This window comes from Coniophora puteana (genome assembly GCF_000271625.1).
Source record: "Coniophora puteana RWD-64-598 SS2 unplaced genomic scaffold CONPUscaffold_4, whole genome shotgun sequence".
NCBI classification, from domain to species: Eukaryota; Fungi; Basidiomycota; class Agaricomycetes; order Boletales; family Coniophoraceae; genus Coniophora; species Coniophora puteana.
In genome coordinates, this window is record NW_006913056.1 from 1951530 (window position 1) to 1963954 (window position 12425).

At 54.7% G+C, this 12425-nt stretch overlaps 5 protein-coding genes across 5 annotated transcripts; 3 read left to right on the forward strand and 2 right to left on the reverse strand.

Annotated features, from left to right (window-relative positions):
• Window positions 1-219: 219 nt before the first annotated feature.
• CONPUDRAFT_51920 (FAD/NAD(P)-binding domain-containing protein) lies at window positions 220-2635 on the reverse strand (the record flags this gene model as incomplete). The annotated part of the gene is made up of 11 exons (XM_007768119.1): window positions 220-266; window positions 348-538; window positions 598-736; window positions 788-894; window positions 976-1096; window positions 1162-1230; window positions 1296-1334; window positions 1389-1485; window positions 1540-1792; window positions 1842-1866; window positions 1927-2635. 11 exons carry the CDS (start codon window positions 2633-2635, stop codon window positions 220-222), a joined length of 1797 nt encoding a protein of 598 aa, XP_007766309.1.
• Window positions 2636-3258: 623 nt separating this feature from the next.
• CONPUDRAFT_89162 (uncharacterized protein) lies at window positions 3259-5197 on the forward strand (the record flags this gene model as incomplete). Its single annotated transcript, XM_007768830.1, has 5 exons — window positions 3259-3366; window positions 3433-3737; window positions 3786-3849; window positions 3906-4568; window positions 4640-5197. 5 exons carry the CDS (start codon window positions 3259-3261, stop codon window positions 5195-5197), a joined length of 1698 nt encoding a protein of 565 aa, XP_007767020.1.
• A 351-nt stretch (window positions 5198-5548) lies between these two features.
• On the reverse strand, window positions 5549-7376 carry CONPUDRAFT_81235 (protein arginine N-methyltransferase). The gene is made up of 10 exons (XM_007768357.1): window positions 7259-7376; window positions 7163-7188; window positions 6942-7108; window positions 6823-6886; window positions 6534-6764; window positions 6363-6478; window positions 6231-6309; window positions 6076-6175; window positions 5860-6018; window positions 5549-5772 (listed from the first exon to the last, which is right to left on the reverse strand). Exons 1-10 carry the CDS (start codon window positions 7342-7344, stop codon window positions 5766-5768), a joined length of 1035 nt encoding a protein of 344 aa, XP_007766547.1. The 5' UTR covers window positions 7345-7376; the 3' UTR covers window positions 5549-5765.
• Window positions 7377-7611: 235 nt separating this feature from the next.
• On the forward strand, window positions 7612-8488 carry CONPUDRAFT_101873 (uncharacterized protein). Its single transcript, XM_007768831.1, has 4 exons — window positions 7612-7691; window positions 7742-7808; window positions 7858-8109; window positions 8170-8488. The coding sequence occupies exons 1-4, from the start codon at window positions 7689-7691 to the stop codon at window positions 8280-8282; spliced, it is 435 nt and encodes a 144-aa protein (XP_007767021.1). The 5' UTR covers window positions 7612-7688; the 3' UTR covers window positions 8283-8488.
• A 384-nt stretch (window positions 8489-8872) lies between these two features.
• On the forward strand, window positions 8873-11910 carry CONPUDRAFT_81237 (uncharacterized protein). The gene is made up of 8 exons (XM_007768358.1): window positions 8873-8946; window positions 8998-9008; window positions 9064-9119; window positions 9171-9273; window positions 9338-9614; window positions 9668-9849; window positions 9901-10363; window positions 10423-11910. Exons 1-8 carry the CDS (start codon window positions 8922-8924, stop codon window positions 11808-11810), a joined length of 2505 nt encoding a protein of 834 aa, XP_007766548.1. The 5' UTR covers window positions 8873-8921; the 3' UTR covers window positions 11811-11910.
• Window positions 11911-12425: the final 515 nt, after the last annotated feature.

Below are 12425 nucleotides of genomic sequence, written 5' to 3' on the forward strand. Positions count from 1 at the left end.
TCGCTCGCTTTTGAGCCTTACATATTGTATATGAGGTGCATGTCGCAGAGCTCACTGTGCATAGTTGAATGGACTTGTTGCTACAGCAGCGCTGATTGGTTACTACTTGGAATTTTTACAAGGCTTGAGCGTTGTACATATCTATCGGTACAGATTCCAATTCTACGTCACAATGACACGTCATTATGATGAAAGCGCCCGCTCCGAAGAGGCTAAGAGCTAAGCGTACCGACGCCCGAAGACGCCTTCTTCGTATGCTTTAATTTCTGTTTGGGGAAAGTCAGCGGCGAGCGCTTGGTACTAAGGCGGGGTCCCAACAGAACCAAAGCATCGAGGAGAAAACTTACGCAGAGCGACGTGCTTGGAGTAGAACCTGCACAGCGCGAGGTTGCCCATCATGCACCAGATCCCGGGCAGGCCGACCTCGTTGGCGAGCCCGTTGATCTCGCCCTCCTCGTTGAGGCCCCAGATAGGAGAGACCAGCTTCCCGAGATTTTCTCCCAGGATCTTGGCGTAGGCCGAGCGCGCGTCGCCGTACCTTTTCCAACGAGAATAATGGGTGAGTGTGCGTGCCGATGCCAAAGTATAATAATCTACCCGGTAGCGAAAATGGCAACGTCGGTGTCGAGGTGCGACCCGTCCTCGAACTGGATGCCCGAGGAAGTGAACCTCTCGATTTTTGGGCCGCTCTTCAGCTTGATCTTGCCCTCGACGATCAGTTCGGATGCGCCGACATCTAGAAAGAGGATCAGTTCTTCGTCGCTACGAGCTGCGGGAGACAACGTACTGAGGTAGTATCCGCCGGCCCGATTCCACGCCAGCATCAGGAACCCCGAGTCGTCCTCGCCGAGCGTGGTCTGGAATCCGCGCGCGTGCAGGCCGTCCAGCAGATCCCTGCGTATTCCCCAGTCATCTCAGCATGCCTATGCTGCGGGCGCAACAAAACGTCGTCTCCCGGAACGAACATGCACTCACTTGTCTGCCTCAGCGATCTCCTTCGTCACGCGCTTGTGCACGAGCTTCATCAGGTGGTTGGGGAACGAGGCGTTGATGCGGTCGGCGATGTCCGTGGGCGGGCCGTTTTCCCAGAATATGCCTGAGCGGGTTGGGGGCCGTCAGCAGCTGGTTGACCGCGAGGGGTCGGCGCAGGAGAGGACGCACTGAGAAGGCGCGGCATGCCCTCCTTGGTGGACATGATGTATGTTGGGTTGCGTTGGACCATGGTCACATCTGGCGATTCATACTCGGAGATGAGCCCTGTCTCCCTGGATGAGGCTGGCTTCCAGCAAACTTACCGATCCCGTGTTCGACGTAGTCCGCGCATATGTCGTGAGCTGAGGAGCGAGGTCAGCTCCAGCAGACGTTGACCGCGATGTGCAGGTACGAACCAGAGGTACATGCACCGACAACAGCGACCTTCTTTCCGATATGGTCTGAAGCTTTATCGTGCTTGCTGGAGTGCAAGATTTGGCCTTTAAACTCATCCTGAGCGGTAATGTCAACGGGCTGCTCGAGAAGCACATGCAATCACTGCATTACCATGCCAGGGTATGTTGGATGGTTTCCGAGACCGGCACCGATACCGAGGGCAAACACGACATGGTCGACCTCGAACGAGCGTTCCCTGCCGTCCACTCGCCTTACCGACACGGTGTAGCGTTTCTTGGACCCCTTTCTAACGCTTTCCACGGTGGCAGACGTCCATACGTTCAGCTCCATGGTATGTGCATATGATTCCAGCCAGTCGGCGAGTTTCAAAGCTGGGGTATACACCGGCCACGACGGCGGGAATCTGAATGGGGTTAGCTATACCCCGCATGGCGGTTATGACAGCAACGCACGGGAGGTATGGCATATGGTCGTACCCTTGAGAGCCGCTAATCAGCACACCATCTGCAGCGACACAAGGATCGACGCGAAACTAACAAACGGGGTCATGGAGGCACAGCGCGGAGTAGCGCTTCCGCCAGTTGTCTCCTATCCTCTCGTTGCGCTCGACTACCAGAGCGTTGATCCCGAGGTGTTTGAGGCGCGCGGCCACCTCAAGGCCGCTCTGTCCGCCGCCAACTATCACCGCGCCGGGCTCCTCGTCGAGAAAGTCGATCTCCCTGGCGCGCTTTGCTGCCCACTTGCCGTGGTTCGGCGCGAAGTCGCGCAGCAGGCCGATCTTCTCGGGGTGGCCCTTGAGGCCCTCGAGGTTCGTGTAGATCACATGGGCCTTCCAGACATTGTCCGGGAGCGGGACGAGGCGGAAGACGCCGGATGCGAGCCCGTCGGTGGTCTCGAAATCAAAGAAGCCCTGGATCCAAACGAGATCCGGGTAGGGCTGTTGGAGCTCAAGATGGTCCTTCTTGAGGATGAAGGTGGACGGCTTAAAGACGGGCAGCTGGTCGTCGAGGAACTGGCTGACGGCGGGTGCGCTCTGGAAGGTGCGGAAGTTCCAGGTGAGGGCGAGGGTGTCGCGCCAGAAGACGTCGTCGACGAGGTGGCCTACAGCACGTGCGGAGTCGCCGGATGCGAGCGCATTGGTGAAAGATTCGAACCAGGCTGATGCGATCTTTCTGGCGTCAAGGTGGGGATCGACGGCGCTCCTGAGCTTATCGAGGGTGGGGAGGGAATGCTGGGAGGCTGGCATGGTCACTTGTGGGGACAGCGCTGATCTCTGGTTATCTGGTCTTTAAGCTCGCAATCTGAGAATGTATTGCCTGCGTTGGGGTCAGTCATCCTTTGAGGAGTCCACTGGTCAAAGGTCAGGAGATCATCCTGGCGTTCGTGTCGGCTCCGGCAGTAGACCGTGGTCCGGCAGTCCGATAGTACTGGTCCGAAGGGGAACGTCTTGTCATCGTCGCTGTCAAACCCCACTTCCCGACTCCGCGTGCCTACTGCATCCGCCGGCCGCGTCTGGGCTGTCGGAGTGAAATTACCCCAACGACACTCATCCCCGGTCCCCCGCCAGTCAATCACTCCAACTTACTTCGCCGCATCGTCTCTCACCAACTCATCACTTCTCTGTTCGTTCGTGCTTTCGAATGCGCCAGCGTGATATCATCGTTCCATCCATCATCCGCCGTCCGCTCAATTTATCCCCCAACCTGTGTTACTTCTCGTCTTTTTTACTCCCGCCGGTGCTACCGGATTATAAGTGGGGTGTTACCACAACACTATATATAAGTAATCATCTTCGGGGCACCTCTCATCTCTTTCGCCCCCGAGGTCCCGACACAACACGACAACCCAAGCACGCCCACCATAGACAACATGCACACGACCCTGACGTCCCCGCTCGCTTCTCTCCCAGCCGACATCCTCCTCGAGATTGCGGCCTATCTCAACTCAACCAGCGACGTCTTTCACCTCTCCATCTCCGTGCGTACCCAACCATCGTCTGTCTCACCTCGGATCGGATGCTCACCTACTCATCCCCTTCTCTAGTCCACCCTGCTCTTCGCTAACTTATATTCTGCCCTCTACGCCTACGTCCATCTCAACTCCGTCACCCAATGTACCTCCACATTAGCCATGCTTTGTCGCCGTCCAGACATTGCCCGACATGTCCGCAAACTCTTCATCTCCCTCGGCCATGAATCTTCAACGGGACAAATTGGCCTCATAGACGGCTACAACGTTTCATCCCACTTGATCAAAGCCGCTCGCACACTTGATGCACTCAACACTTTTGTCTGGGACGGCGACGAAATCCCTCCATACGACGATGTCTGGTGGGCCCTCCGTAACAAGTAAGGCACCGTTCCTTAATTGTCTCCCCGTATTCATGTCCCTCACAGCTGCCCACAATTGCGAACCATTGGTGCATCGTACGGTACCTTATTACCGGATCCTCACAGTCATGTCAGTGAAAATATTTAATGTCTCAGGCACCATGACACTAATTGTTTTATCTATAGCTTTACGACTTTTCTGGGCTAATTGGTTTCTCTCTCATATCAAAACATGGCATGTATCATGCACTTGAAACCATGTCCTCCGAAAGTCGCCTGTGGACCATGCTCATCAAGCGGTGCCCGGACCTTGAAGAGCTGTACATTGATGGTGCATCTTTCGATCCCGGCACGGTCCATCCTCTCTGCCACGGTCGTTGGCCTAGACTTCGTCGACTCGGGGTCGGCGATATTGTGTTGGACTGGCACCGTCTGCGCAACAACGACACGAAGCGCCCTTTCATCGAGTTCTTGGAAGCCCACCCCCAGCTCCGTTCGTTGCGTACCTCGAGGCATGCCCTCAACCCGGCCCACATGTCTGACCTAGACATCGATGCACTTCCCCATCTTGAGGAATTCACGGGTTCTTTAGAGCATCTTCAGGTGATAGCCGCGGCCCACCCTGATATCAAGCATGTCACCTTCAACGAGCCAATGATCATACGGGATCTTGCCCCTATGGTTATCGTGAACGTGCTGCAGAACCTGCATTCACTCAACACCTTGGACATCTCCTTCGCCTTCCATTCGACGTATGAAAGTGGCAGCTTGGTTAGGTCGCTGGTGGGGGCCTGCCCCAATCTTGTGAACTTCTCTTTGACGTGTGCACGCAAGCCCTCGTTACAACTGGTGCGCGTTGATTCCCCCCAATTTCGATTGATTGACACTAGTATACTCAATCCTCACGCATGTTTTCACAGGAGAACTTCTCCAAAGCCATCCGGCCGCTTAGTCGACTCCGATGGCTCAACCTCACCCTCGTTCGGCACAACTACGAAGAGCCGCTCCTCACCTGTGCGATCAACATTGCCCGCTCCAACCCACGGCTGTCATACATCAACATCAACTTCATCCCCCCATGTGTCACCCTGCCCCTCCCGCTTCCCACGTCCTTCACGCACTCCCCGCCCGAGACGCACCTCCCGCCCGATTTCGTCGAGAGCGGCTCCTACACGCTCTCCACGGACGAACACGGCCTGCCCACCGCACTCGCGTGCGTCGAGCGTCGCGCGACGCTCCCGCTCCTCGGCATCGACGTCTCGCGCACCGGCTGGCTCGCGCAGGTCGGCGGGCGCATCCTCGCCGCGCCGCGCACGCGCCGCTTCACCGTCGACCTCCAGCCCAAGAAGCCGTGGCGCGGGTACGGCTCGCTGCTCGTCGAGCGGAGCGCGGCCGGCGAGGAGGTCCGGCTGCTCACCGTGCTCGTCAGCCTCGCCTCGCTGTCGGTCTGGGGATACGTGGGCTTCGGAATGGGGTGAGAGCCGCACGATTATCTTGTCCGCCAATAACGCCAATAACGAACGGGGTGTTTTTCCGTTTTTCCAGCCTGCTCGACATCGTTCGCCGGCCGCTTGCGCTGTGTATATGCATTGGACTTTTCTGCTTATAGTTAATTTATCCGGTGTAGCGATGTATCATAGTACTCATGATCAGGCTGTATTAATACTTGGCATGTCGACATTCATATTCAACAATAGATTTCGTTCAATCACTTGATGCGCGATGTGCTTGTGGGATTCTCTGCGTAAGACCGAAAGAACAGACTCAAAGAATTATCTCGCGTGTGCAAATGCGCAATCAGACATCTTTTGTGAGTGTTTTGGGTATAGGATTCAACTAAATATGCTGTAGCTGTATATCATTTTTGAGGATGCTAGGTAGTCGATGCTCCCATGTCGATCTATGTGCAAAACGACCGGTGGGCTTTCGAGGGGCAAGAGGTCTTGTCTATCACACGCCTCTTTAATACCTATACACCGAACCGAGATTAGACGTGAACCGAGCAAGATCACAAGCGACATAAACACAAATGTGAGGCGGAATATATCAGGACCTGACGACCGGTCAGCGTCCACTTTCAGCGCCAGGCAGATGACTGCACAAAAACGAGATACAGATCAAGAAGGAGAGAGCGACGCACATTTTGTAGTCTACGGTTGTTTCGGCGTTCTTGGCCTTGTATGCTATCGTGATGTCGAGATCGCGGTTATTCCGGGAGTTGGGCGCGCACGTCAGCTGGCCGATGATCTTCTCGCCATTGTTGACGACGATCGTCTCGGGGGTGTAGAAGACGGTTTGTCTGGAAGGCGAGGTGAGTCAACGCCGCGAGAACCTTTGTTACATTGAGTTCACTCACTTCCAGTGCGTGTATTGTGCATGGGGGCCAGTCGAGAACTGGACTTTTTTGTGCGTGCAGTCAAATGTGATGTCGAACCAGGCCAAGAAGGCATGGACATCTATGGGAAAACGAGGTTCAGCGGCGTTCGTCGCAGAAGACGGGGGGACACAGACAATCGTCACGGGTAGCGGTGAGTGAGAAGGGCGCGCTGAAGGTGAGGTCTTCTTTTTTGGCAGTCAGAAGGTTAATGCTCTGCGTAGAAGTTGAGATGCATCCGTATTTTGAGCAAGTGAGCAATCACATACTTTGATGAGGCAAGGGTCGGTGACCACTGCTTTGAGTTCTACAGTGTCCACCAGAGGCTCCCGAAGGGCGATGTCCTTGATGCACGAGTAATCAAACCCATACACATTGTCCCAGACTAATATGACAAGTCCAGTTAGCGCTGGAATTTCGCTAAAGAAGTAAACACGTACAGTTGATCTTTTCTTCCTTGTAGTCCTGATCCTCTATCGCAGCCATGTATAAACGAGCGTTATCGGGGAACATGAGGCCGTCGGACTTGAGGTATTTATCACGAGCAAGAAGCACGGTGTCCAGCATGGATTCGTAAAGCAAGAAGTAGCCCATCCACTCGGAGATGATGATGTCGAATTGCTGGATTGGAAGCTCAACATCTTCGAGCTTGCCCTTGACGAGAGTGATTGCTGGTGAAGCAACGTCTAAACAACGCGAAGCGACCCCAAAACTTGGATTATCACTTACTGTCCTTGAAGCCGTTTGCTTCGATAATTTTTTGGGCTTGATCAATGATGTTCGACATATCGATCTAGTGTAACATGAACAACCTAGCAGAGTGGACAATCGCTGGCCGATTCACGTACACCAACAACATGCGAAGCACCGGCTTTCGCAGCAAACATACTCAGAATGCCGGTTCCACAGCCGACGTCAAGGACGGTTTTCCCCTGGAAAAGATGGCCATTGTTCACGATCGCGGCACGGTAGGAACCTGTCCGAACGCCATCCTTGAGCATCTCCTCGTGAATACCTGATGATCAAGACTGGTGAGTGCGTAAACGATACAAGATGAATGGCTACGTACCAAAGTGAGCATAAGAGTCGGCATAGCTGGAGTTTGAAACAAAAAGAAAAAACACAATGAGTCCTCCTGATACGGAGGTGGATGAACAGTGCGAACTAGTCTCTGGAGGTCATGTTGTCCATCGCGGGTGCATCATGGGCGACATGGTGGGTGCTGTTGGACGACGGGCCTGCTTCAGACATGTTCGGCACGGCCTTGGGTGGTCGATGTCTTCGGGGATGCGGACAGAAATTTTGGCAGCAGATCAGCTCGACCTCGCAGACGAGCACGTCCCAATTTGGGTGGACTGTGATCGGGTACAGCCAGACCAAACAAGGTCCAACGACGGCTTTCCTTCCGCGCTCCGGTAGGCTCGGTTCGGTCCTGTCAATGGCTCGGCTCCTGTGCCGCCTCTGAAGCCGAGCTGACGAGGCAAGGACGCCGCAGCCATCTCCACTCACCTGCGCAGCCTCGCTTGTTCTCCTACTTAACCCTTCTTTGTCACGACCTTTGACGACTACTACACCACACCCTCTTCTACCCACAAATGGTCAGTTATTCAACTCTGGATGAGAGAATAGTGCACTGACACGGGTGTAGACCAAGTACCAGGATCAACCTTCCGACAGCCCGCCCGCGTACGAGTACGTCGCTGCTCAGGGTAGTGGTGAGTTGTCCCACTCAAACTAAGTTTCAGCGAGACTCAGTAATCACAGGCTCCCGGGATCCTTTGATTCCTGCTGTTCAGCCCGGCGATGACATGGTGAAGAACACCCAGCCCCAGCCCCAGCCAGCCCCTGTCGCCACCCATGGCCATCCCGTACCTTCATACCAGAACCCCACAGTCCATTACTACATGGACCCTGCGACGGGCGAGCGCGTTGCATCTCTGCTTCCGCCAGACCATCCGGAGATGGTGTGCCTGCAGGCGGGAGGACACATTGCTCAGACCAGATACGGGATCCTAGGTGAGCCCACAAAGCATGTCGTGTACTCCGCAGCAGCTGACGTGGTTTTATCACATCCAGGTGTCATCGCTGCCATCGTCTGGTTCCCTCTGGGAATCGGCTTGTGCTTACTCGACCGCCGGGTCAAGTGCAGACGCTGTGGCGCCCCCATCGCTGAGGGCCCCTTCTGTTAAGTCTAACCAGACTTGCAACCCTATCGTATATATGAATTTAGTTTCACTTCGCATTGTTACTGTCGTGGATTTCTTTGAACATTCGTACTTACCTTGTATCTTACATAGCGTGCATTGCACGAGTCGACCCCAGTTACGCAGTATTCAGGAACTATGACCCATGTACATAATAGATGGCTCATATGTGAGATGCTGTGTGATGCGTCCCACTCGAGTGAGTTGGTCATCGGCACACAAATTATCCAAGGTAGCAGCTGAGAGGCATCCTACTGACATCCTACTGGCAACTTGCTTGCTAGAATCTTTGATCGGTCTGAGGCGAAAGGGTCGTCAGATAGCTCCAATAACCTGGGCAACCTGACTGTTCTGGTATCTTTCTACCGGCCCATCCTGTTGGTATATAATACGTAAGTCTCAAACTGTCTATGCGGAGATGAGAGGATTTTTTGCAAGTTGTATCCTCGTGAAAAGTTCTCGAGAGACTGGAGTGGGATAGGGGCTACTGGCCCCTAAAGCGGTAGTCGGGGTCCGAATCCTGACTAAGCGGGAAGTTGGCACAGCTCTGAACACCTCGGCGAGAGCTTTCGTGCATTGAATTGTGTGCTCCTCTCCGGCTCTGCCCTCCGGAATATCGCAGCCATGGTCAGAATCATTATCAAAGGAGGTAAGTATTTCGCACTTCTTCTTCATGTTACCTGCTGACACGCACTCTCAGGCGTCTGGAAGGTTCGTCGGACAATTGGTCTGACTTTTGTATAGGCACTAACGTCACACCATCCAGAACACGGAGGATGAGGTCTTGAAGGCGGCTATTGCGAAGTACGGAAAGAACCAATGGTACGATAAATACGCTTCTACCCACGCTTCAGCTCACTTGACACGTCTTAGGGCACGGATATCTTCCCTGCTTGTGCGCAAGACGCCAAAACAGTGCAAGGCGCGGTGGTACGAGTGGCTGGACCCATCCATCAAAAAGACGGAGTGGTCAAAGGCGAGTCTCATGTGCCTCGTCTGCCTCGTCTCTGGGGCATTATGTACTTACACAGAAAACGCAGACGGAAGATGAGAAGCTCCTCCATCTTGCAAAGCTTATGCCGACCCAATGGCGGACTATCGCGCCCATAGTCGGCCGGACGGCAACGCAGTGTCTTGAGCGGTATCAGAAACTGCTGGACGAGGCGGAGGCGAAGGAGAACGAGGAACTGGGGCTCGCAGGCACGGGAGGCGAGGACCATCCCGCAGAAGACATTCGGAGGTTGCGACCAGGAGAAATTGACCCGGACCCGGAGACGAAGCCTGCGCGCCCTGATCCTATTGACATGGACGAGGATGGTAGGCGTGTTATATTCTTAGGCGCAAGTAATTGCGTGTTGACAATTTCATAGAGAAGGAAATGCTTTCGGAGGCGCGTGCGCGTCTTGCTAACACGCAGGGAAAGAAGGCAAAGCGGAAGGCGCGCGAACGTCAGCTGGAGGAAGCAAGGCGCTTGGCAGTGCTGCAGAAGAAGCGAGAGTTGAAAGCGGCTGGGATTATCATGCGTCACAGGACGAAGGTCAAGGGAATGGATGTGAGTATTATTCAATGAACGCATTATCCTACTTGCTAACGAATGTTTCAGTATAATGCGGACATTCCATTCGAGAAGAAGCCTGCTGCAGGCTTCTACGATACTTCGGAGGAACAGGCGCGCATAACATCTGCTCCTGTGGGCCAGTCCCTGCGGAGGCTTGAGAACAAGCGCAAACCCGAAGAAGAGGAGGCGGAGAGGAAGAAACGTCAACGTCGCGACGCCGCTGGCAAAGAAAGCCAGGGTCCTCACCAGACAAAGTTCATTCCTGCTCGTGATGCCCAGATCCAGAAGCTCAAGGAGGCCGAGTCTATCGGAAAGCGCCGAAAGCTTGTTCTTCCTGGCGCACAGGTCGGCGAGGCTGAGCTGGACGAGATCGTCAAGATTGGTCAGACAGGCGAGAGCGTGAAGGCATTGGTTGCTGGTGGTAGTGAGGCGACGAGCAAACTGTTGAGTGACTATGAAGGTCTGGAGGGTGCTCGTATGGCTCGGACACCTCGTACTGCACCACAGCGTGAGTTGTTCATTATTGCACTGTCATTTTCAATATGAAGCTCATTAAGTATTATGCAGAGGACAACGTCATGTCAGAAGCGCGCAACTTGCGTAATATGACGATGGCACAAACTCCCTTGCTGGGTGACGAAAACACGCCGCTACATGCTAATTCCGATGGTGGTACTGGCTTTGAGGGTGCTACTCCTCGTCACCAAGCCGCATTCACTCCCAATCCCCTCGCAACTCCTCGTACTGATGGTCAAAACGGTGATGTTCCAGCAACGCCGCGGGATGGCGCAGTGGGCGCCACTCCCCTTCGTACCCCTCGTGACAGTCTCAAGATCAACCCGGCAACAGGCATGCCAATTGGGGAGACGCCTCGTGAACACCGACTGAGGGATAACTCGGCAAAGCGCGCCCTGCAGGCTGGTTTCATGAGTCTTCCTAAGCCCGAAAATAATTTCGAACTACTTGTCCCCGATGAAGAAGAAGACACCGAGGTTGAGGGTGGCACTATAATCGAGGAAGATGCCGCGGAGCGAGATGCACGTATAAAAAGGATACAAGAGGAGGAGGAACGGAAAGCTCTGGCTCGACGGTCTCAGGCCGTCCGTCTTGGTCTACCACGACCGGCACGGGTTGAGCTCGATGTTCTTCTCCGTAATTTGGACATTGGGGAGAACGAAGATGAGGATGTTGAAGCAAGGAAGCTTATCGACCAAGAGCTCGGTCAACTCATCCTGCATGATTCTATTGCTCATCCGCTCCCTGGCACCCACTTGCCCGGCGGCACCGTTTCGACATACCTGATCCCTCCCGATGAATATGTTGCCACTGCCAGAGATCTGGTCCATCAAGAGCTGGCCGGATCGGTCGGCGCCCCTGGTGCAAACGAGGAGCAGGTCAAGGAGGGTCTCGCTGCATTGTTGAAGAATGAGGAGATCGACGAGTCCCAGTCCTGGGCCCACACTCGTCGGCAGCTCGCGTTCAATGCCGAAACCCGCACCTGGGTAGACCCCGACAGCATGACGCTCGAGGAACGGATCGCCGGGTATTCGGCTGTGCTCGCCGAGCACCGTGCGCAGATGACCAAGGAGGCGAACAAGGTCTCCAAGGTCGAAAAGAAGCTCAACATCACGCTCGGTGGGTATCAGGTGCGCTCCAAGGCGCTCGCGAAGCGCGTCACGGACGCGTTCGACGAGCTCGCGCGCGACCAGGTGGACTATGAGAGCTTCGCAAGGCTGGGCGCAAGCGAGAGCGTCGCGGGCCCGCGCCGTGTGTCTGCGCTGAAGGAGGAGGTGGAGGTGCTCGAGCGGAGAGAGCAGCGCCTCCAGGAGCGGTATGCGGAACTGGATCGCGAGCGCCGGGACGCGGAGGCAAGGATTTCGGCGCTCGAGGAGAAGATGATGTTGGAGGCGGAAGCGCTCAACGAGGCGGCGCTCGCAGAGATGGACGAGCAGTGATCACTCGTAGAGTACTCGTACACCTTCATGCAAACTACTTTGTGTTTGTATTGCTATTGGTTACTGCGCTTTGCAATAAAACGCGGAATCGCAACTTTGGATGAAGCCGCGTGTCGGAACTTCCCGGAGAGACCCCGTAAACTAGTAGCGCTGTTGACTTTCTTGAGTTCCCCAACACGCGACACGCGTCGCGTGTGAGCAGTGCGAGCGAGCATCTCCACGAGCGTGAGAATAACACGTCGCTTCTGGGGTCCGACCTGGTCAACGCGCGCGATTCCGCGTTTTATTGCAAAGCGCAGTAATTGATATTTTGTAAAATGGATGTTTTGTCCAACTTCTGTTTCGTCTACAGCTGAGACAGCGACAGCTCTGTTGTCTGACGCGGCGGAGCCAAATGTTGATCGGAGGTCTCGATCCGATGCCGACATGACACTCCTGAACCTCCTCTGGAATGGATCGACAGCAGCTCCAGGCCGCTTGCGTCGCTGACACAATGCAAGGCTATAAACCATCTCGTCTTTGTCCGCCGTCTCGAGTTACTCTCGGAAATATCAGAAACTCTGAGCATTTTTGTCGAGAAAATATCCGTACACTCAAAGGGTACTTCACGACACT